Source organism: Urocitellus parryii, chromosome 2 (genome assembly GCF_045843805.1).
Source record: "Urocitellus parryii isolate mUroPar1 chromosome 2, mUroPar1.hap1, whole genome shotgun sequence".
NCBI lineage: Eukaryota > Metazoa > Chordata > Mammalia > Rodentia > Sciuridae > Urocitellus > Urocitellus parryii.
In genome coordinates this window covers 172,045,408-172,067,173 of record NC_135532.1, presented here as the reverse complement: position 1 = coordinate 172,067,173, position 21,766 = coordinate 172,045,408, and the positions used below count along the sequence as shown (strand labels likewise).

Genomic DNA, 21,766 nt, shown 5'->3' with positions numbered 1-21,766 from the left:
TGCATTATAATTACACATATGCAGGATTCATTGTGGTATATTCATACATGAACCTAGCATAATTTGGATGAGAACCCAGATTTATAGCCAGTGGGTCCGAGATTAAGTCACAACCTACCACTTATAACTGACATCCGAGGTGTGTGGGGGTCCTTATAGAACTGAGCCCCCCACCTGTGGTATCTGACACTTGTCTCCAGGTAGACAGTGTCAGAACTGAATCGATTTGAATTACAGGCCACACGGCTGGATGGAAGATTGCCTGGTGTGTGGGTCGGGGGTGGAGGGATTCCCACCCCTCGGGTGCCAGCCGCGTCGTGTTGGATGGTGAGGAGACTTGAGAGTAGGAAGGGAGCTTTGTTTTTCCTTCAGGTACCATCCTCTTGCTGCTGTCGGGTGGCAGTGGGGAGGCCCAGGTTGGGCTCCAGGCTCCTGGCACTTGCCCTGGATGCGAGTCTGCCCTGGCTGTCGTGTGTGGGGTGCACTTTGGCCAGCAGGAGAGGCTCTCCACAGCCCTTCGCCTGCTGCTCTCTGGCCAGGGTCTGGTCACAGCTCTGCTTTACTATTGCATTTCCGGTGTTACCTTCCCCTGGAGCAATTTGTGGTGGATTTCATGTGAGTCAACACAACACATGACTAAGCGGGGGTGTTGACTGTTCCCTCCCCTGGACAGCTGGCCAGTGCTCTGTGGGCCACTCTGAGGTTGGGTTCAGCGTATGTAGCGGATGAGATGGCCGTGGTATTTGGCCTGCTGAGGAGGGAGCTGAGCGCCAAGGGAAGGTGTAAGGCGGTGTCTTGTGGAAGCAGCCTGTTGCATGCAGCTTTTGTAATGTGCATCTGTCAGCTCGTGGGTTTATACATTTTTTTCTTGCTGTCCCCAATTCTTCAGTGTGAGAAATCACCACCTCCTCCTGAGGGAGTTTGGCAGCCTGGAACTTGGCTTGGAGCATGTCCTGGTGAGAGGTTCTCTCTCAGGGCTCAGCCACAGGCCCCGGGTCCGTAGTCACAGATGCCAGCAGCATGCCCCACTGACAAGGGGGATGTAGGACCCAGACAGAAATCATGGGTCTCTTTAAAGTGGGAGAGGACAGAATGAGCGGGAAACCACTTGGGCTGCATGTGGAGTGACATCAGAGCCGTGGCGTGTTTTCCCCTAGCCGGGCACATGTTTCTCTTTTGGTTGTTGCCATAAAGTCTGCTCCACCCACTGCACAGCTGGCCTGACTTAAAGCAATTACAGATGTGACCTAACCTGACCGGGTACGTAATAGAAAAGGCTTTAAACTTCTGACATTCTTGACATTGTCTCCTTTTCCTAGGAGGGGAATAAGGAATCATGTCCAGAGGGAAGTCTGGTAGGAATTTATTGAGTTCCAGTGAGCCACATATAAAGGCCTTCCTGCGTAAAACTGACTCCTGCAGCTTTGATTCTCTATTATGTCTTGCCCTTCCTTCCTTCGTCCACAGATGTACCCTAATGGCCTGATGGGTGGCAGGCGTCATGCTACACCATGGCAATGTAGCAGTGAACCAAACCCAGCCCTGCCCTCCAGAAACTCACCCATTTGGGGGAGACCAACCCATACCTCCAATCAGGGTGCACACTTCCCAAAGTCAGAGAAGCAGTTCCACAGAGAAAAGTGTGTCTCTGCTGAGAGGGTTCGGGTGCCTACCGGGGGAATGGAGAGAGCCTGCTGCTGGTCCTGCGTGCCTCCAGCAGCTGAGCCTGGGCCTTGGTTTTTGCTACTTTCAACGAGAGGTTTGAACTCAATCATCTCCACGGTTTCTGCTACCTCTAACATCCCAAGAGTTCCTGACTCCCCAGCACTGTGGGGAGCAGGAATTCGGGTCAGAGCACAAGCTTAGGGTCTTGTGGCCTAAGTAGAGGATAGGACTGGATCTCCATCCTGCTGCAGTTACTGAACCACAGAGTAGGAGTCCCCATCCCTGGTGTTCTTTCTCCTCTTGCCAAGTCCTCCATTAGCAGATCAGCGGCAGCTTTGGCAGATCTCGGTGGGGAAATGCCAGTGCTTCCCTCCAACAGTCTGCTGCTGCTGGACCACAGGGCCCTCATATTTCAAGTGACTGTTTTCAATTTTTGGTGTAGCTCTGGTCTACCTCTTTTATGGTATGCTGTTTTATCTCATCCTCATACTTATTAACAATCATAAATAATTTTTTTAAAATTTAATTTGTCTTTAAAAGTAAGTTTAATTTTCATCTGTTTGGCCTAAGTCATTTAGCCCCTATTAAAACATTCATTCTTTCTCCATCCCATCATTCAAAAAGCGCTTGTGCTGAGTCTCAGAGAGGTATGCGTCCAACTCACATACAGTTGGAAGACAGATCTGCAAACAGCTGCTCAGCTAGAGAATGCCGAGTTGAGTATTGCCTTTGTGACTCTTGACCAGCTAAAGCTGGCACTTACAAGAGGAAGTAGATTTAAGAAGAATCATATTTTTAGAGTGTAGAAGCACTTCAACAATTGGCTGCAAAGAGAGAGACTTTTTTTTTTTTTTTTTTTGCAGAGTATTTTCAACAAGCTGTTAATTTGTTTGGAAAACTGAATATTTCACTTATTCAAGTTTAACACTATATGCTCAGCAAAAAAAGAAAGAGAAAAGAAAACCCACAAGAGGCAATTCTGCCTGCTGTTGTGTTCAACAGCTATGCTTCCCGGGGGTGCACCTGAGAAGGAAGGACCGTGGGAGCCTGGTCTTGGTTCCATGTGTCTCTCAGGGTATGATGTCTTGCTCTGCTCAGAGTGCTTAGTGTTAGGATGGTTGTTTTCTTAATGTTTGATAAAATATGACTCTTATATACAAGCCAATTACTCCATTGGCCCCTGGTCTCCAGAGTAACATCTTCCTTAGAGATTTTCAAAGGCAGTTTTTCAAAACCAACAGACATATAGAAAATCACATGACTTTTCACAAACTGAGTATCCAGCACCTGGGTCAAAAACACAGGAAAATTCCAACACCAGGAAGTCCCTCTCTGTCTGCCAAGGGTAACCATAAGTTTTACCTGTTTTTGATCAGCAAATTGTACACTGTTTTACAACAGGGACAAAGACATATGCTGTGAAACGCATCCTTAGGTAACTTCTTCATTGTGCAAAAGTCATCATAGAGTGTACTTACATAAGGCAAATGATGGAGCCTACTGCATACCGAGGCCGTGTGATACAGCCTCTTGCTGTAGGCTACAGTCCTGAACAGCCTATTATTGTACTGAATACTGTAGACAGTTGTAAAACAATGAAGTACTTGTGTATGTAAACATATCTAAGCATAGAAAAAGTATGGTACAAATACTGTGTATTAAGAATTTTTCAGGGCTGGCGTTGTGGCTCAAGCGGTAGCGTGCTCACCTGGCATGCATGCAGCCTGGGTTCGATCCTCAGCACCACATACAAAGAAAGATGTTGTGTCCGCCGAAAACTAAAAAAAAAAAAAAAAAATTAAAATTCTCTCTCTCTCTCTTAAAAAAAAAGAATTTTTCAGCTCTTATAATCTTATGGGACCACATTAGTATATGTGGTCTGTTGTGAACCAAAATGTCTTTATGACTGTAAATAGAGCCATATAACATGTAAGCCTTTGTGTCTTGGCTTCTTTCAGGCAGTGTTACATTCATGAGATTTGTCACTGTCCTTGCATGTAGTTGTATTTGGTTCATTATCATTATTGTAAGGCCCCCTACCATGTGAAAACACCGCAAGTTTTAAGATCCATTCTACTATTCTAGGCTTTTGCGTAGTTTCCGGGTTTTAGCTATTATAAACTGTATTGCTATAAACATTTCTGCCTAGGTCTGTTAGTGACGTAAACCCTTCTATTGGGGATAATCTTCTGGTGAATGCTAGGTCTGAGGACGGCCTGACCTTTAGGAGATATTGCCTAATGGTTTCTAAAGGGCTGTTCCAACTAACACTCCAACCAGATGAACGAGAGCCCCCCGATGCTCCCGATACCTGATGTGTTCAGTCTTTTATTTTTTCTGTTCCAGTAAATCATTTTGACTTGCTTTTTGTTTCCTGTACCATCTTAACCTACACAGAAGATGGGTCTCTCATAATGTAGTTTCAGACTCATGAACGAGGGCCTCATCTGATGTGGGGGCCTCATCTGATGTGATGTGAAGGATGATAGGGTGGGTCCTGGAGAAAGTGCCTGCCGAACTGGTTTTGCAGGATGATGAGGTGAAAAGGCCCAAATCCTAGAGAGCACATGCTGGGATTTTAGAAACTGTACCTGTGAAGCTGGGGTGGGGGATGAGAGGTGGCTCTGAAGATGGAAGCAGGAGACCAAATATAACCTCTTGAAGCAGATACTAATAGAATTTGGCAGGTAGATCATTATTAATGTGTCCAAGCTCATTGAGGGAGACCTCAAGTCAGCTCCACCAAGATGGTATGTGGGTGTAGAGAGAAGAGAAAGGGGGGAGGGCAGGGGACCAAGCCTGCTGGCTCTTTCCTTGGCTTAAGCCTCCTGGGTTAGAGGAAGCCATGTGGCATCCAAAAACCAGCGCCAACGTCACCTCAGCTGTGGCCTTTACTAAGTGGTTTGGGCTTTGCTGTCTCCCTCTGTTCAGAGTATCCGGTCTAAGGTGGAGCTATCGGTCTGGGATCAGCCTGAGGATCTCAATCTCTTCTTCACTGCCACCTGCCAAGATGGCGTATCCTACCCAGGTCAGAGGAAATGTGAAGACCTGAAGATTGGGGACACGGTAAGTGTTCACCTCTGGTTGATGAGCTCTTGTTAGCCTTGGCCATTAGTCTTGGGATTCTAATGACTTGTACTTACTGTTGTCCTCTGGGAGTTTGTGTTCTGTCTTCCAATTGAGGATCCTGGGGCGTTTCCTAAGTCTGCTCTGCATTTCACGCTCAGTCCCAGGCGGGCTGGTTAAGGAGCCCTGCTTGGTAGACCACCCTCAGTGCACTGCCACCTCAGCCTTCCTCAAGACGACACTGTGCCCCTGGAGTTTTAAATCTTTATCCTCTGAGCACCAACAGGGATGCAATCCAGTGGACCCTGAGAGACCCAGCCTCCATTCTTGCTCTCCTGGAGCTTACTCTGTGCCTTGGATACATAATCTGCTCCATGCTTTTTCTTTCTGTAAAAGTTGAAGAAAGCCACCCACGTGTTCTGATTTGATGAGATGAATGGCTGGCTCTACAGTACTAGGGGGAACAGGTGGCTTGCCAGATAATACATGTAAGTGATGTATGTAAAGACAGACAACTGTATGCCACACCAAGGACTTGAGTGTGGGAGCCGGGAAGAGCTTTTATGGGTGCTGAGAACACGTGCCAATGTTGGTGCTGAAGTGGCAGAGTGGTGATGGAGGGCCGGAAGAACAGGCGATCCGTTCCTGACTTGCTCTGTTGCTCAAAATGTCGGAAGGGAGTGAAGGAAAGCTCTCTTCCATAATTCAGAGAATCTAGTTAGAAAAAGTATATGGACTTTTTAAAAATAGATGACTCTGTCCTCAGGGCACATGTAAGCACTAATCATGGCCAAGGTGTGGGTGAGCTGACTTCTCCCCTGACTCAAGGAGACGTGGGTGTGGCCGCAAGGCTGCTCACGCCCCGGCAGTGGTGTTCTGGGGTCTTCTCACTTTCCACCAAAGATCTTTCCCCACCACCTCTCACATTGCCCTTTGCCCACTCACAACACACAGGCCAGCCTCTCACCCCTTCCAAATCTCACAACAGACGCACCCCAACAAAGAGACACTTGGAATATGACATGGAAGTTGAGAGAGTCACGATCTCTAATGATTGGGGAACAAATCCTTTTCTTTCTTTACTTCGGTAATGGAAACAAATCATCGTGTAAGATAGGTTATTTACAAGTGTCTTTGGCTTTTTAACAAATTTGAAAGAAGGCCTAATCAAGATGTCAGATAAGTCATTACAAATGATGGCATTTCACTCAGAGGGAATTCATAGGGAAAAATAAAAGAAAAAAGGAAGAAGAGGAAGGCATTTGTAGAACAAGAAGCCATGACCATAACAGAAACTCTTCCCGTCTCCATCTTCCTATTTATGCACGTAAGTTTTTTGTGTTTATATCTGTACAAAAATAGATATATAAATGATTGTGATTCCTGCCTTCTTTAGCGATAAGTAATGTTATTTTATGTACCTATCAACTCTTTGGGGGAAAGACCTGATCTCATTAAAGAGACACTTCCATTAAATTTTTAATTGTTATTTTTATAATTGTTAAGCATTATAATGTATTGATGTTGTTTTGATCAATTATAATGGTTACTCAATCAAAATGAATTTTTAAAAAACACTAAAACCTTAAGGTTGTAGGGTTTAAAGAGATGATTATGCAGGCTACAGTAGTGCATACCTGAAATCTCAGCTACTTGGGAGGCTAAGACAGGAGGATCACAAGTTTGAGGCCAGCCTCAGCAATGTAGCTAAACCCTGTCTCAAAATAAAAAATGGCTGGGAATGTAGCTCAGTGGTAGAGCACTTGCCTCACGTGCACAAGGCCCTGGGTGCAATCCCCAGCACCGCACACACATATACAAAAATCCAGTTCAGAAAGTGGAAAACGGCAGAAATAACCAGAAAAAAACAACATATGACTGCAGATCTGGGTATGGAATGTTTGGTGTACCATGTCAGCAAAGCAAAAAAAATGATATGTGGAACACACTGGAACCAGCCCTTTACTTGGAGGAATAGTTACAACAGGAGAGAGGCCTGGCATCTATAAGCAAGGACATGCTACATGGGGCCCTATGTTTCTAATGGCATCCTATGAGTAGGACAAATAATGTGGGTGATGACAGCACAGACTGATCTGTTGCTGAGTGAAGTAACATGTTTTCTATGAGGACTTGACAGAAGTTCCAGACGTCTCTTGTCTATTGTGCCAACTATTGGCTTGGGTTGAACTCATGGAAGACTTGCCTATCAAATGTGGGAAGGTCACAGAGATGGAGAAAACAGCTTATCTCATAAAGTGGGGGAAAAAAGATTTCACATATTCTCTGCCCCCGCCCCCCGCCCCTAAACCTGAGCTGGAGTGAAATCCTCAAGCTTAATATATTTAGTTCACATTTAGGCTAAAGGGAACATGGTTTGATAGTAATTTTAAAAGGTCTAGCAGGTTGTAGTGGCTCAAAGCTTTAATGTGTATAACTAGTGTTGGTTTAAAAAAAAAAATAGGCGGAGGTTGGGGGGATGCCAACCTCCTTGGGATTGCATTATTTTTGAAAGCCCAGAGAAATGGTGCCACCTTTCTTTGCTTGGGTCAGACTGCATGTGGAAATCAATGGCCAAGTGTTTTTAAAAAGAAAAGTGACAATCAAAACTCTCATGAGTTGACTAGAAACCAGGGAAGTCAAAGGAATTGGTGTGTGTTGATAATGACTATGAAGTCATTAAAGCAGCCAACTTATGCTGCTTTAAGCAAAAATGGGGAAATCGTTAAGATTTGGGGGTCCCCATGGAAGCCAAAAGGGAAATACATTAAGTCCCAAGAAGGACCAGAGACAAACTAGACAATGAATAGTTCTGTGTTCACCACCGATTCCCCTCTGAGGAAGACATTGGATAACATTGTTATCCACCTTGACAGATGAGGAAACCATGGCATACAGAGTTTAAGTAATCGCCAGGGCTTTCTGGTTCTGTAGCCAGCACCCTACACTACCTTTACAGAGCCTTTTGACTTTTTTTATTATTATTTTTATTTATTTTTATGTGGTGCTGAGGTTCAAACTCAGTGCCTCTCACATGGTAGGCAAGTGCCTAGCCCTTTATTGAGCCTTTCAATACCCATGATCCTGCTCTTACCTGTTTCAAATGATGTGCATCAGAATGAAATATGATAATGGATGGGAGCCTTCAAGGAGAGAGTGATTTCCTGAGCGCCTCTGTGCCCCTCATCACAGTCAGTTCCCACAGCCATCTATCATGGGCAGGGAATGAAGTACACACTCATTGCTGATGGGCAGCCTGAGATTTGGGGGTGGGAGTGGCCTGTCCAAGCTCACCCAGCTAAGAAGTGCTGGACCCATGGCCCAAACCAACATCTTTCCTCTCCAGACCACATCCTGTTACTAACCATAGTCTCTCTTCTGCCAAGGGAGTGGAATCAGTCTCCCTGTAATGGGAACTGGCAGGCACCCAGTAGCGGGGCGGGGGGGGGGGGGGCTTTGCTGCTGCCTTCCCTGCTTCTTACAGCAGCTTGCAAGGTAGCTTTTACTTCTCCACTTCAGTATGTGCAAGAATCAGGCTTGAAGAGGGGCCTGGAAAACTGGCCAGAAGTCCCACTGCCAGTGAGCTGCAGATACCTGGACTCAAATTGGAAACTGACCCCAGTGCAGCGCCACAGCCCAGGCCTTTTCCCCAGGCCTGATGCACTTTGCAAGTAAAAGCTTCCAAGAGGCCACTTAGGCATGGACACTGTAGTGGGTGGACAGCTTTTGATTTTTGCTGGGATACTTCAGAAAAATAGGCATTGACCAGAAATCAGAAAAAGATTTTAAATCGCAGTTTTTTACAACAGTGAAAAAAACCTCTGGGGATTGGGATGATTTTGAGAACACTTGAAACAATAATAAAGAAGCAGGGTGCCCCTTCCCACGCTGGCACCTTTGGCATTCTGCCTTTGGGATCCAATAGCTGTGGCCCTATGGAAACAGCAGCAGCCCTGAGGCGAGCCTCCCTGCTGGGTCTTTGTGTCTTCTCACTGTCCCAGTGTTGTAGTGCAGTCCAAGGGCCACGGTCACATGGCCCCTGGCTCTGCTGCAAGGGCTGCAGGGTTTTGTTTTCTGTAGATGAAGACAGGCTGGCACAGAGCAGCGGCCACTCTGCTCGTCTGAACTGGACATGATGTTGCTCACAAGGACCACATCAGGCCACAGACCATGAGGGCCAAGCTCACTAAGGGCCTTGGAGGCAGTGGGGGGCAGAACTGGCTACAAAGTCTGTGGGACATGGTACGAAATGAAATTGTACAGTTTATGTTAAAATTTATTAGAAATGTCAAGACCCCCAACAACAGAGCCTAAATTGAAGCTCCCAACCTTCTGAGCAGGACTTCATGGCACATGCCCAGGAGGCCAGCCTGTAATGACAGGGGGCCTGCCCCCTTTTGGCTGAAAGAGAGGGGGTCTGTCAATTTTTCTGATCCTGGAGATGAGGTAAGGGTGCACTTCCAGTTGGGATCAGTGTGATTTTTTTAGCCTCCCAGAATGCAGATGTCCCTCCTCTCTGGCTGATCTTTCTCCAGAGTTTACAGTGGGTCTTTGGCAACCAGGTGTGCTACCAAGTGAGTATGTGGGTATGTTCCTGTGGATATTTGTTGAAGGAAACACATTTCAGAACATGTCAAAAAAAAAAAAAAAAAAAGAACATGTCCAAGATGGCGAAATCCACTTGTGTTCACTAAATGTTGTGCCAAATACTGTGCTCACCCAGGAGGTGAAGGTGAGGCCCACAAGCAGGAGCGCAGGTTCCTGTGCACAGAGGCACTATGCAGATGAATCAACCCCGTATCATGACCAGGGCCATGACAAAGAGGGTGTGGTGCTTCAGGAGCCCCAAGGAAGAAAGGCCCAGCATCACAGAGGGTGCTGTCTGGACGGAGGCATAGGAAGGGAGGGTGGGTGCTCACGCGTGCTCCCACTGGTGGGCGTAGCAGGTGCAAAGCAGCAAGATGAGTCTGCTGGGTGTGAAGAGCGTCGCCCTTTGCAGCTGAGGGTGATTTCCATGGAGGTAAAAGGAGGGGCTTGGGGACTGAGGGGAGAGTGGCTCCCAGGCCACACTGATAGGACATAAGTGCCAAGCTAAAAGGCCTGGCCACTGTTTGTCAGGTGGGTTCCATTCTTAGATGCCACAGGTTAGGAAGGCTAAGGACCACTACCCCTCCAGGAATAGGGATGGCTAGACAGGAATCTGGAACTCACTAGGAGAAGAGGGATTAGGAAAAGCAGACAGTGTTCAACTCTCAGCAGGTATCTCAGGTCTGGCCTAGGGATGCCTATGTGGCCCGTGTGGGGAGTGGGGGACAGCTGGCTCATGTGCATCTCATTTCTTCGTATTTGCAGCTTCCTGCAGAAGTGGTGGAGGCTTAGGCAGTGACTTATGGTCCCATCCAATCAGGGGTAGCAGTTCTGTGATCACCATATGTTCTCTGGCTTAAGACTTTTGTCCAGCAAGAAGTAGGAGAGATGGTAGGAAGTGAGGGACAAGGACATCCTCAAAGAAGAATCCCTCCTTAAATAAAACTCTGAGGTTTTGTTTAAACTCAACAAGGTTCTCTTTGTAAGGGTTTAGGGGCTCCTCTACTTTTCCTCCCCTGGTCCAGCAAGGCTGAGTGGACCCAGTCACTGGAAGTCGTTCTCATTAGCAGGTCCTTGACAAATCAGTATGCAAGTGGCTGGCTGTACAGCTAGCACCACTGCCCAGCACAAGAGGCCCAGTGAGCGCCTGTCACCGGCTTCCCACAGCACTCCCCATCCCCACCCCTTTCCACTCTTCTGGGCTCTATACCCTGTACCCACCCCAGCTCTTTGTTTTGTTTGAGATCTGAGTGGACTTGGCATCCACATAGCCCCAGGGTTGGTGGGTTTGGGTGGGGGCTGGGCAGCCCTTTTGAAAGGGTAGACCAGGCCAGCAGCCCTGCAGGGAACCAGGAGCATCCCAATGAGATTAAATCACCAGTCTGGGCAGGAGGGCCACCTCGTCTGTGACCTTCCTCTGGAATCTTGGAGTGGGAGACCGGAAAGTCTCCAGGAACATGGGGCCCTCAATATCAGTACTGAGTTGGAGTCCTCAGTCGCCAGGGGAGAGCAGCAAAGAAGCCGTGTTCCAGCTGCATTCCAGCCTCTCTGGAGTCTTTCCCAATTCAGTAGGGAAACCAGACTCTGAAAGGAGGGGTAAGCGAGCAGATTTACTTGCTGTTCCCCAAGTATTTTTTATAGCATTCCTGTGTCCAGCAGGAGTTGGGGCCCGACAGAGTGTCCTCTGGTTATCAGGCAACAAGCTGCAGGCCCCACAGCGAGGGGTCACACCGATAGCACTTCTGTTGCAGCAGCTTTGGCTGAGGAGGGCCGTCAGGACCTTCACAGGTCCCTTGCCTGCCCTGCTAGGCAGGTGGTGTGAGAGTTTCCACATCCTGGGCAAAGTGGGTGCCAGCTCAGATTCAGAGGCCCCCTGACACCTCTACTTATCCTGGACAAACACAAGCCACTGGCAAGACTTGGGAGATTTGGTTCTCTCTTTCCTTACTTTATCCCTCGCCATGGGGCCGTCTGCGTGGGGGAAGGTTATGCTCACAGATGGACACTCCCCACAGTGTCTCAGTAATTAAATGCCTTTGGCTCTTATTCCACTTATGACCTACAGATGCCTTTGTGGGGCAGAGGCTGTTCATTTAACAAGCAAGTCGTAGCTCTAGGATGTGGCAGCTTCAAGCACGTCACTTTTTCTCTCTGGATTTCTCGCTGGGTCTCAGAGAGAGGGAGACATTGGCCCCTGGAAGACTGTTTCCCTCTTTATTTTTGACTATTTAGGGGCGGGGGGTACTCGGGTTGAAAACAGGGCTTTTTGCATGCTAAGCAAGTGCTCTACTATGGAGCTACATCCCTGGTCCTTCCCTCTGCCTTCCTGATGGCCCCATGGATGATACTGGTTGAAGAAAGCCCCCAGCCCCTTCCCATCTACAGGCTCAAATCATTCCCAACCCAAGGCAGATAGGTTTGGAGAAGCCTCTGGCCACCATTTTAGGGTCACTATGGTAAGAAGGCTGGCACTCCCTTTGTGCCCAGATCTGGACACTGGCTTCCACCCTGTGCCTCCTTCTAGCAGGCGATGTGCTGATTCTAGGCGAGCCCCATCCCCACCTGCTGTGTACCCATGGCCAAGTTCACAGTCCTTCCAACCCTGTGGTCTCCCTGGTGAAATGAGGAGGCCTCCTAAAAGAGATGCTTGAGACACTGCTCAGCACAGTGCTGGCTGCATAGTAGGCTCTCAGCTGCTGCTGCCTTAGTGTCATCAACAGATTTCGGTGCCCAGCAGATCCCCATCTTGTTTCCTCACCTTGAACGTGCCTCTCTGGACCTCAGGGCCGAGAAACTGAACCTTAATCTTGTTTTTGCCAGTCTTTCCCTTTTTGTCCCCCACCTCCCTACCCCATGGAGGGTGAGGTAGGGTAGTCTAGCCTGGGTACAGCTGGCTGGTCATCCCAGTGTCCCCTGACCCTGGGATGTACCTGGCCATTGTTCTCAGCACACTTACCCCAAAGTACCTCCTACCAGTGTCTTGACCAGTGCTGAACTTGGGATGTCTGTTGCTGAGAGCTTTGGGCCATGGTTTGCTGCCAAGTAGGACTTTTTTCAGGACCCAGAGAGTCTGATCTGTCCTGCTCAGTCCCACCACCCTGGGTGTCCCTAAATGTCACAGAATCTGGGAAGAAACCTTTTTGAGGTAAAGCTCTCAGAGTAATAAGGATCTGTAAAACATTTAGAAATAGGCATTTTCGGTGTTCTCAAAAAATAACATTATTTCCTGAGGAGTGTCCAGTAAAGTAAAGTAATTGGTAACTTTTTAAGATCAGCCTTACTCCAACCCATATGATAAAATTAAGAATAGCAATACTGGGGCTGGGTTGTGACTCAGTGGTGGCGCGCTTGCTTAGCATGCGTGAGGCACTGGGTTTGATTCTCAGCACCACATACAAATATATAAAATAAAGGTCCATCAACAACTTAAAGATATTAAAAATAGACAAACAAATAAATAAATAATTTGAATTAAAAAAAAAAAAAAAGAATAGCAATACTAACAGAGGTTCCTAACCCATCCTGAGTTTCAGAATGATTTAAGGAATTTTTTGGAAAACAAAGACATCCAGGCCCAGACACAGTGAGCCAGTTTGTGAGGTGGGGCAGGCTGGGCCAGGCCTGTCTGTTGGGGAGCGGGGAGAGCTCCACCCTGGTGTTTCACCAAGCCAGTTCCCTGTCTGGATTTCCATAGAATTTACAGTGACTGCTCTGAGGTTCTTCTGGGTGATTCCATCTCCACATGGCTCCTTCCCTCAGTGCAGGGAGAGGCAGAGGGTGGGGAGTCAGGCTCTAGTTCCTAGAAGAATCAGAGTGAGCCTCTTTCTTGCTTCCCTCCCCCTCCAGCCTGGTGGGCAGCTGACAGGCATCTCTGCCATCCCACCCTCTGCCACCCTCTTAGGTCCACCTTGTTGCCTGACTCCAAGGCAACCTGTGAGAAGCTCCCAAGTTAGAAACACTTCCTTACATGATTTTTTTCTTTTCTTTTTTTTTTTTTTTTGGCCGTATTGGGAATTAAATCTAGAGGTACTAAACCACTGAGCTATATCCTGGCCCTTTTTATTTTATTTTATTTTTTTTAATTTTGATACAGGGTCTCGCTAAATTGCCCAGGCTGGCCTCAAACTTGCAATCCTCCCACCTCTACCTTCTAAGTAGCTGGGATTATAGGTGTGCACCATCAAACCAGCCCTTACATGCTTTGTTTAAAAAGAAAGTCTATCCACATTGTGACATGTTTCATCAGACAGTGACTCTAAGACCTAAGGGCCATGGGCTGACTGGGCAAGAGGCAGCTGTGGGAACCACTCCCAGAGAACTGACGCATGGGGTGGAGGGCAGGGTTCAGGTGTGTCTGTGGAGATCTCAGGCATCAGCCCATCCCTTCTCTAGCAGAGGATGAGCCCCTGTCTCAGAAGGAAAGGCAGGTGCCATTGACCTCCTGCATCCAGCACCATGGGCTGGCATAGAGAGTGCCCACAAAATATTTGCTAAGATGAGGTGCTTTTGAAATGGGGAGGACAGAGGTGTACTGCAGTGGAGGTGGGAAGAGGGTAGGATAGAAGTGAAAAGGGAGAATAAGAACTGTGTCAACTCAGTGACCCCTTGTGCCTTTCTTGGATGTCCCTCTCCTTGGAGTAGTGAGCCAAAATCATATAATAAATGCTCAAGAACCCAAAGACCCAAGCGCAGTACCTGTCAAGTGTGAGCCAGCAGGTGCAGGGGCTTGCCCATCCTGTGGCCTCCTCCGTGGCTCTGCAGCTTCTCCCTGTGTGGGGGGAGGGGCTGGGCCTCCTCCGTCCCACTGAGTGGTTGGGAGGCTCAGGCTTGCCTTGGCCACAATGTCCCCTCTCTCCCCTTTTCCCAGGCGTCCTTTGAGGTGTCAGTGGAGGCCCGGAGCTGCCCCAGCAGACCCGTGGAGCACGTGTTCACCCTGCGGCCTGTGGGGTTCCGGGACAGCCTGCAGGTGAGGGTCACCTACAACTGCACCTGTGGCTGCAGCGTGGGGCTGGAGCTGGACAGCGCCAGATGCAGCGGGAACGGGACCTACATCTGCGGCCTCTGCGAGTGCAACCCCAGCTACCTGGGCACCAGGTGCGAGTGCCAGGAGGGGGAGAACCAGAGTGTGTACCAGAACCTGTGCCGGGAGGCAGAGGGCAAGCCACTGTGCAGCGGGCGCGGCGAGTGCAGCTGCAACCAGTGCTCCTGCTTCGAGAGCGAGTTCGGGAAGATCTACGGGCCTTTCTGCGAGTGTGACAACTTCTCCTGTGCCAGGAACAAGGGCGTCCTCTGCTCAGGTAGGCGTCCCTGGCCAGAGCTTTGCTCTGAGCTGCACCCAGGTCCAGAGGCTGCTAGGATATCTTCCCAAAGCCTGCCTGTCTCTCAGGGTGGCTGTGGGAAGTGTCACTGCCACAACTGAGAGGTGACAGTGGACAAGCCTTGCCGACCGCTAGGCACAGGGGTGGGGACCTGTGCATGGAATTCAAAGCAGAAGGCACTGCCACATGGCAGAGCTGTGCCTGTGGGTCATCCAGCCCACGCTGCACTTCAGCAGGACTTGCCTGCAAGACAGTGGATTATAGGTGTGCACCTCCTGGGACAGGGCTGTTTATGGCCTGGGCTGGTTGTGGCCTCTCCTTGTTAGATATAGTATTCATTTCTTATTGCTTCTATAACAAGTCACCATAAAACCAAATGACTTAAAACAGTTATTTTCTTTTAGTCTGCAATGGATCTTATTTGGCCAAAATCAAGGTGTCCTCAGGGTTGCATTCCTCCTAAAAGGTCTAGGGGAGAATCCTTTTTTTTTTTTAACCTCTTTTCTGGCTGCTAGAGGCTGCCTGTATTCTTGTTTGTAGCTCCTTCTCCATTTGCAAAGCCAGCCACCTCAGGTCTTCTTCTGACCTGTGACCTCTGCTTCGGTTGTCACATCTCTTCCTCTGATGCCCCTGCCTTCTTTTATAGACCTTTGTGGGTATCTTGGACTCTGGATAACCAGGACAGTCTCCCTTCTCAAGTTGCTTAACTGAATCACGGCTGCAAAGTCCCTTTACCATGTAAGGTAACAGTTGTGTAAAGTGCCAGGGACTAGATAGGCCATCTTGGGGGCAGCTGTTATTCAGGTCAGAGGCCTGGGTTAGACGTCCTTCTTTGCATCAAACAGAAACTTGTTTCTCAGTAACTTCCACCTGCTGATTCACGTTCTTGACCCTCATCCACATGGCGACCCGTCAGATGTCTGAAAGCTGCTTTATGCCTCCCTGTTGGCTCTTATCCAGGCTGGACTCTCCTTTCTCTGAGGGCCCCGTCACTTGTTCAGGCTTCACAGAATGGAGCACATGACTTGTCGCTCTGGATAATGAAGGCTCAGTGAGAGCATTCACTTCCTGTGGTGCGGACACCCTGCTGCCATCCTGCATCCTAACAATACATTCACTTTTCTTTTCCATTCGACAGTCACATTATACCCTTGTGCTTGTTTTTAACTTGATACCAAAAGTTTGAGGTATTTATTTGTTTATTTCAGTACTGGAGATGGAACCCAGGAGTGCTCTACCTCTGAGCTACATCCCCCATTCTTTTTATTTTGAGACAGGGTCTCGTTACCTTGCCAAGGCTGGCCTTGAACTTGGAATTTTCCTGCCTCAGCTTCCCAAATAGCTGAGATTATAGGCATGCACCACTGTGTCTGGCTCTAGCCAAGCTAAGTTTTTATTGTGTGATGTTTGAGCACTTTTTTTTTTTTTCCTTTTTAATCTAAGCACAGGGGTTTTCACTGATTCCTATTCAATTACAAGTTGGCAATTCCTATTCTGGAGTTACATTCTGATGAGATACTTTAAAATTGTATCTCAACCGAGCCATTTCCACTCAGCACCATGCCATCTGCAAATAAGCAGAAAAATTTTAGATAGGACTATAGTTTCCTCTATGGATTGTTTATTCTGTGGCTTCTTGGATTCCCTCCTTGAGAGTAGTCTTCTAGTTGGGAAGGGTTGACTTGAAAGGAACTTGGGATTAAGCTGCAAAAGAAGGCATGAAGTAAGGCGTGTGTGGAGCAAATCAGGAACCTGTAAACAACATGTACCCTGAGAGGAGTACCTATCCTCCCATGGAAGAAACAAGTGCCGAGGGCTGCAGACGTGGGTGAGCAAGGGAGGCTTCCTGGAGACAAGTGTGCGTATGCCCAAGGGTGTGGTGGTGGCAAAATGCTCCAAACTGGAACTGCCCTGGAAAGTACAGGACATTTGAATGTCATAGAGTAAAGTGGGTGGATCCAGTTAGGATTCTGTAAAATATGCAACAGGGATTGGTTCGACTTTTTCTCCATCCTGGTGAGGATGGATTGGTATGAGCTGGACGGTTCTGTTTGGGTTAGCAGGAAAAGCATGAGCTCAGGAGCAGCAGGCCTCTGCCTGAATCCCCTAATGCCACATGCTGAGGTGAGACTTTGGGCAGATTTGTTGTAAAAGAGGAGAAGGTACATGAAGCACCTCACATGTTGCCTGGCACAAAAGAGGGGCTCACCCACCACTGGCTCCTGCACGAGTCAGTGCCACAGCCCCTGGGAAGCTGCAGCTGATGCCCAGTGTGCAGTGGTGCCAGCCCTGCCCGGTGAATCCCTAGGCTTTTCCTAAGGAAGCCCAGTGTGGTGGGATGGAGTTTCCATTCCACTTAGCAGCCACAGTAAGAGTCCCTTGAAGCCCAGCTGTGTCGGTAATGGACTTCGAGCAGTGTTCATCTTTAAACAATGATTATCAAACATCCCTGTGTGCTCCCTCCTTCCACCTCAGGAGCCAGAAATAACCCTCCAAAATGTTTTCGCCCCAGAAGTTTGTTCACATCCATGCCGCCTGGAGCAAATTTGCCTGTGCCTACTCCATTTCCAGTTTATCACCCTCAGACATAGATTGTGCTAGATGTTTTGTTTTCCCCTATCTAAAATGGGACCAACTCCATTCGGTTCTGCAGTACTTTGAGAATGGAAGAAGGCATGGATGAAAGACCTGAATAGAACACAAAGCTGGGCAGGCACAGGGCAATGGGTGGATGAGGTATGAGTGGCCCTCAGTGGAGAAAACTTATCATTTTGGAAACAAATATTCTGAGGTTGAGTGAGCACATACGTTTTTGGTTCAACCACTGTAATCTAGAGTTCTTCTGAATTAATTTTACATTTCAGAATTTTGCCAAACCCTGTGTCTGAAAGCCCCTGGGTGCCCACTCTCTCACCTTCACTTGTACAATCCTGTGACCTCTGGAGGCTTTTGCAGGTCATGGGGTGGGGAAATTGGAGGGCTGCCGGACCCTGGAGCCTCCCATGTGAGTGGTGCTTCAACTCTAACTTCCTGGGATTGCTGAGATGGAGCCCCCCACTGCCATCCCTATTGGAAGAGCCATGTGTATTCAGTAAAGAAAACTTGCAAAATATAAGGAAACTGATGGATGTGCCATCAAATGGGGCCATCTGACTCCTTCTTGGTGAGCAGGATTGATGTGGACCATCTGGTAAATTAGTCAAGGGCATTTTTTCACCCTCTCTGTTTCACATGCACCCTTTTAAAGTGTGTGTTTAATCAAGAGAACAACATTTCCAGGAAATTAACGGGTTATTCTTTGATCTAGAATATTCTGAAGAATAGAAATAAATTTTTAAAATCATCCATAATTTCATCACTCATATTTTACAAGGTTAGTTTCTTTCCTTTCAAACTTTTTTTCTTTTCCTTTTTTTTTTTTGTTTTGTTTTGTTGAGGCACAAGCAGAGATTTATTTAGGAGAGCAAAGATTATGCACTCAAAGGGAAAGAGACAGTGCAGGCTATCTTAGAGAAAAAGCTTCCTTCCAAACTTTTTCCTAAGTTGGGGAGGGGGGATACATATAATTTCATATCTTGCTTTTTTTCTGGATAATATTACATCTAGAGAAGCATTGGAAGTTGAGTTGCTTTGGTAAATCATCTATTAGAACATTTTGACTTTCTTTCCTTTGCACAACCAACTAGCCTTTTTTACCCCCTTACTTTAAAAGCCACAGGTAGTTGACATGTACCGCTATCCAAGTCTCCTGGAGAAAATGGTTTCTGGAATGAGATCATTGCTGTTAATTTAAGAAGGACTGAAAGCCGAGCCCAGCTCCACGCAGGACTCGATGACACAGATTCCTGCCACGGCTCCCCACACACTGTAGCGGGCTCTTCCTTGTGTCTCAAACAGTCCAGCTCCCCTTCTGGAGGCCTCTGTGAGCTCCGGCATCCACTTGTTGGGCATCGTGGTCAGCGGGAGCTCCTGCACCATTAGAACTGTGCGAGTTGGTTTCGAGCCCTGGGTTGTTGGGTCGTTTGGGGCATTTGAGGGAGCAAAGCCTATTTCCCAACCACTGCTTTGCTGCTGCAGATGCTGACTCAGGCCCACCGCAGCTGACCTCAGCATCCTCTCGCAGTTCTCACCCCTCTCCCCGGCGCCTGTCCTAGAAGAAGATCGTGTGGTTGCGGTTTGTTTTCAGAGGGGAACTGAGGGGTACGCTTGTAAAAGCTGCTGAGGCAGCAGCAGAATCATTGGGGACACCCAGAGAAGCTCCTTCCATCCCTCTGGTTTGCCTTCTACAAGAGGCTTAGAGTCCTTGCACCCTACTGAGAGCCAGAACTGCGGGTGAAATGCAGTGATCACAGATTTGGAATAGGTTTTCTGTCATAAAAATGAGTCGTGAAGCAGATCAGACGCAGATCTGGAAGCAATTGAACAGCTCTGTGGTTGCTTTGTGACTCTCGCTGTGGGAACACATGTGTGATGGGTCCCTGGAGGCTCCACTGGTTTCTGGAAACAGTGTATCATAGAGAATGATTCTGTCCACAGTCTAGTTCTGTGTGTGAGGGGAGCTTTATGGGCTATTGTGAGGGTTTCTGTTTCTTTAGAGTCTTGCAAAAGTGTTGACGCTTTAGAGTCCCTTTGAATATGAGAAGTAGGACATGGTCTGTTTAGTTGTTCATAATGTAATAAAAGATTCTTGCTTCAACTTTGTTCTTTGCTGTTTGTATACAAACAGTGCACCTCAGCCCAGGGACTTCTGCAGTCTCGGTGTATAAATGACCACACTGTATAATTTGCTAATCGTTAACCTACCTTTCAGGTTTCATATAATGAGAAAATTTAAATGAAAGATGTAGAATTCTGAGCAGGATACTTGACTGCGAGACCCCAAAAGTACATCTAGATAAGCTTACACCATATGTAGCTTTAAATTAGAGGTCAAGGGTCATCTGTGGCTCCTAAACCTGAGAACATGGAGCGTGACACTAGTGGCATCATTCTTCAAAGGTCAGAGACAGATTCAAGCACAGGTTCCAGGTGTGGGCTGACAGCTCCCAGCCGAGCTCACAGTGTTCTGTCACCTTCTACAGATAAAGGGGCTCCTGAGGGTAAGACCTAGTTCAAGGCTTCTGGATTCTCACCAAATGAAACACTTTCCATGGCAACATCATCCAAATACGTTTAAAAGTACTTCTCAATTTACAAGGATAAGTAGGGCTTCCAAGAAGAATCTATAGACAGTTTTCTACCAAGACAGAGGCCAGGGTGAGCCGGGTGAAGGGACCCATGTGCAAGGGGCAGACATGGCAGTTATTTTTGTCTGATTGTGGTAGATAGTCAAGTTTGGCAGACTGTGGGGTAAGAACAGGAGACCGAGTAAGGAAGTAAGAGTAGGAAGTAAGTGGTGGCTTAAATATGAAACATTTTAAAAGCCAAGGAAAGAGTTAATAGTTAATTCGGTAAGCAACACTTCAAACCCAGCTGGCCCGGTGTGGAAGCCCTCTTTCGACAACCTGCCTCTCTGCCATCTATATTTCTCTATCTCCAGCCTGACACCTATAACCTGAGGCTGAAACCCAGAGGGCATCTGGGCCACTCCCTCTGTCTCATCTTCCTGAGTCCTTGTCAGTCATGACACTGAAGCAGGGTGTGGGTCTCCACCCATAGGAGAACTGAAGTGAAGAATGTCCTGAGAGGTGTCTCCCTCTACCCCAGTCACACCCACCACCCCCCCAGAGCCACCTCTCTAAAAGGCAAATCTGATGCTCATACCAGCTTAAGCCCCTCCTAGGACCTGTTGATTACAAGTCCACACTCTTAGCCTGGAGCATGAGGTGATCTGACCTCTTATTCTTCTGCTTCTGACCTCTTATTCTTATCTTCCATTTGTGAAGTTTGACCCCAAGCTACTTGTTAGGGAACAGGAAATGCTGGATGACCTTGATCTGGAGAGGGTCCCTTCATCCCTCCCTGCCCCCACTGCTTCACAGGTCCTTGTATATGGCTCTCACATCACTCATTGCAGAGTTTGGTAATTATCTGTTAACCTCCTATCTCCTAGGCTTCACCAAGAGCTCAGGAAGGTCAGAGGCCATGCTTGAATCATGGGCTGAAAACCCAGAGCTTGCATGCCGTAGACAATAAACAGTGGTTGACCAAAAATAAAAAGGGACTTTGCACCATATTTATAGTTTTCTTTAGAAATGTTATTTTCACACTCAAAATCATAAGCCTGGGGCTCTGGTCACTGCTGTACCTTCTGTCATTCATTGCATTATAACTTGCATATTTCATAAATGACTTGTTACAAGATCATATTTTGTGGCTTCTATGCAGAGGTCTTCAAAAATTCCTTTTGAATGAACCAAGATTGTACCTACTTAATTTCCAGAAAGGATTCTATTAATCGGATTGTCACCACTGTGTGCTTCAGGCAGGAGCACCTAGAAAAATATCAGTTTTTTTTCACATTTATTAATCTCTGCTTGGGTTGTTAACCAGATGCTATTGGCAGATATAAGAATGCCAAATATGTCATTGCTGTATGTATATGGGTGACTGTATGACTAATGTGATTCTGCAACCTGTACAATCAGAAAAATGAGAAATTATACCCCATTTGATTCAAATGTATGAACTGTCAAGATCATTTTACTGTCATGTGTAGCTAATAATAATAAAAAAAAAGAATGCCAAATATGTCTTCCAGAGAAGGGAGGACCCATCTGCCCCAAAGGAATCCCTCTGGCAGAGTTTCAGGAACTGCAGAGCACCATCCTGTACAAATCCTAATTATGCACATAACAGTGAGAGCTGAGAGTATCCTGTTCCATTTTGGAGTACTCAGTATGGTGGTTCTGAGAATAAAATTTGTTACAGGATTCTTCGCTGTTATTAAAAGGAATGATAATCCTGTAGTTGGTAAAGATCTTCCTCAGACACCATTGACTGGGTGGTAGAGGCCAGTGTGTGTTCTTCAGTATTACACTGTTAACCCAGGCAACACTGCCAGAAGCCATTGTTAACCAGAACAGAGGTATGTCTCCTTGTTCCCTCTACAGGGATACTGCAGGAGCCTTTGGTGGCATCATTATATAATGGAAAGAAAATGGCTTTGGAGGGAGACAAACCTGTGTTCT

At 47.4% G+C, this 21,766-nt stretch overlaps 1 protein-coding gene across 2 annotated transcripts in view; it reads left to right on the top strand.

The window, feature by feature from the left end:
• The window catches only part of Itgb5 (integrin subunit beta 5), a 113,650-nt gene that overhangs the window by 67,338 nt on the left and 24,546 nt on the right, over positions 1-21,766 (top strand). For both annotated transcript variants that reach the window (XM_026394433.2, XM_026394425.2), the window contains exons 9-10: positions 4,597-4,731; positions 14,186-14,615. In XM_026394433.2, the coding sequence (XP_026250218.2) occupies positions 4,597-4,731; positions 14,186-14,615 (565 nt within the window). The remainder of the gene's footprint in view (positions 1-4,596; positions 4,732-14,185; positions 14,616-21,766) is intronic.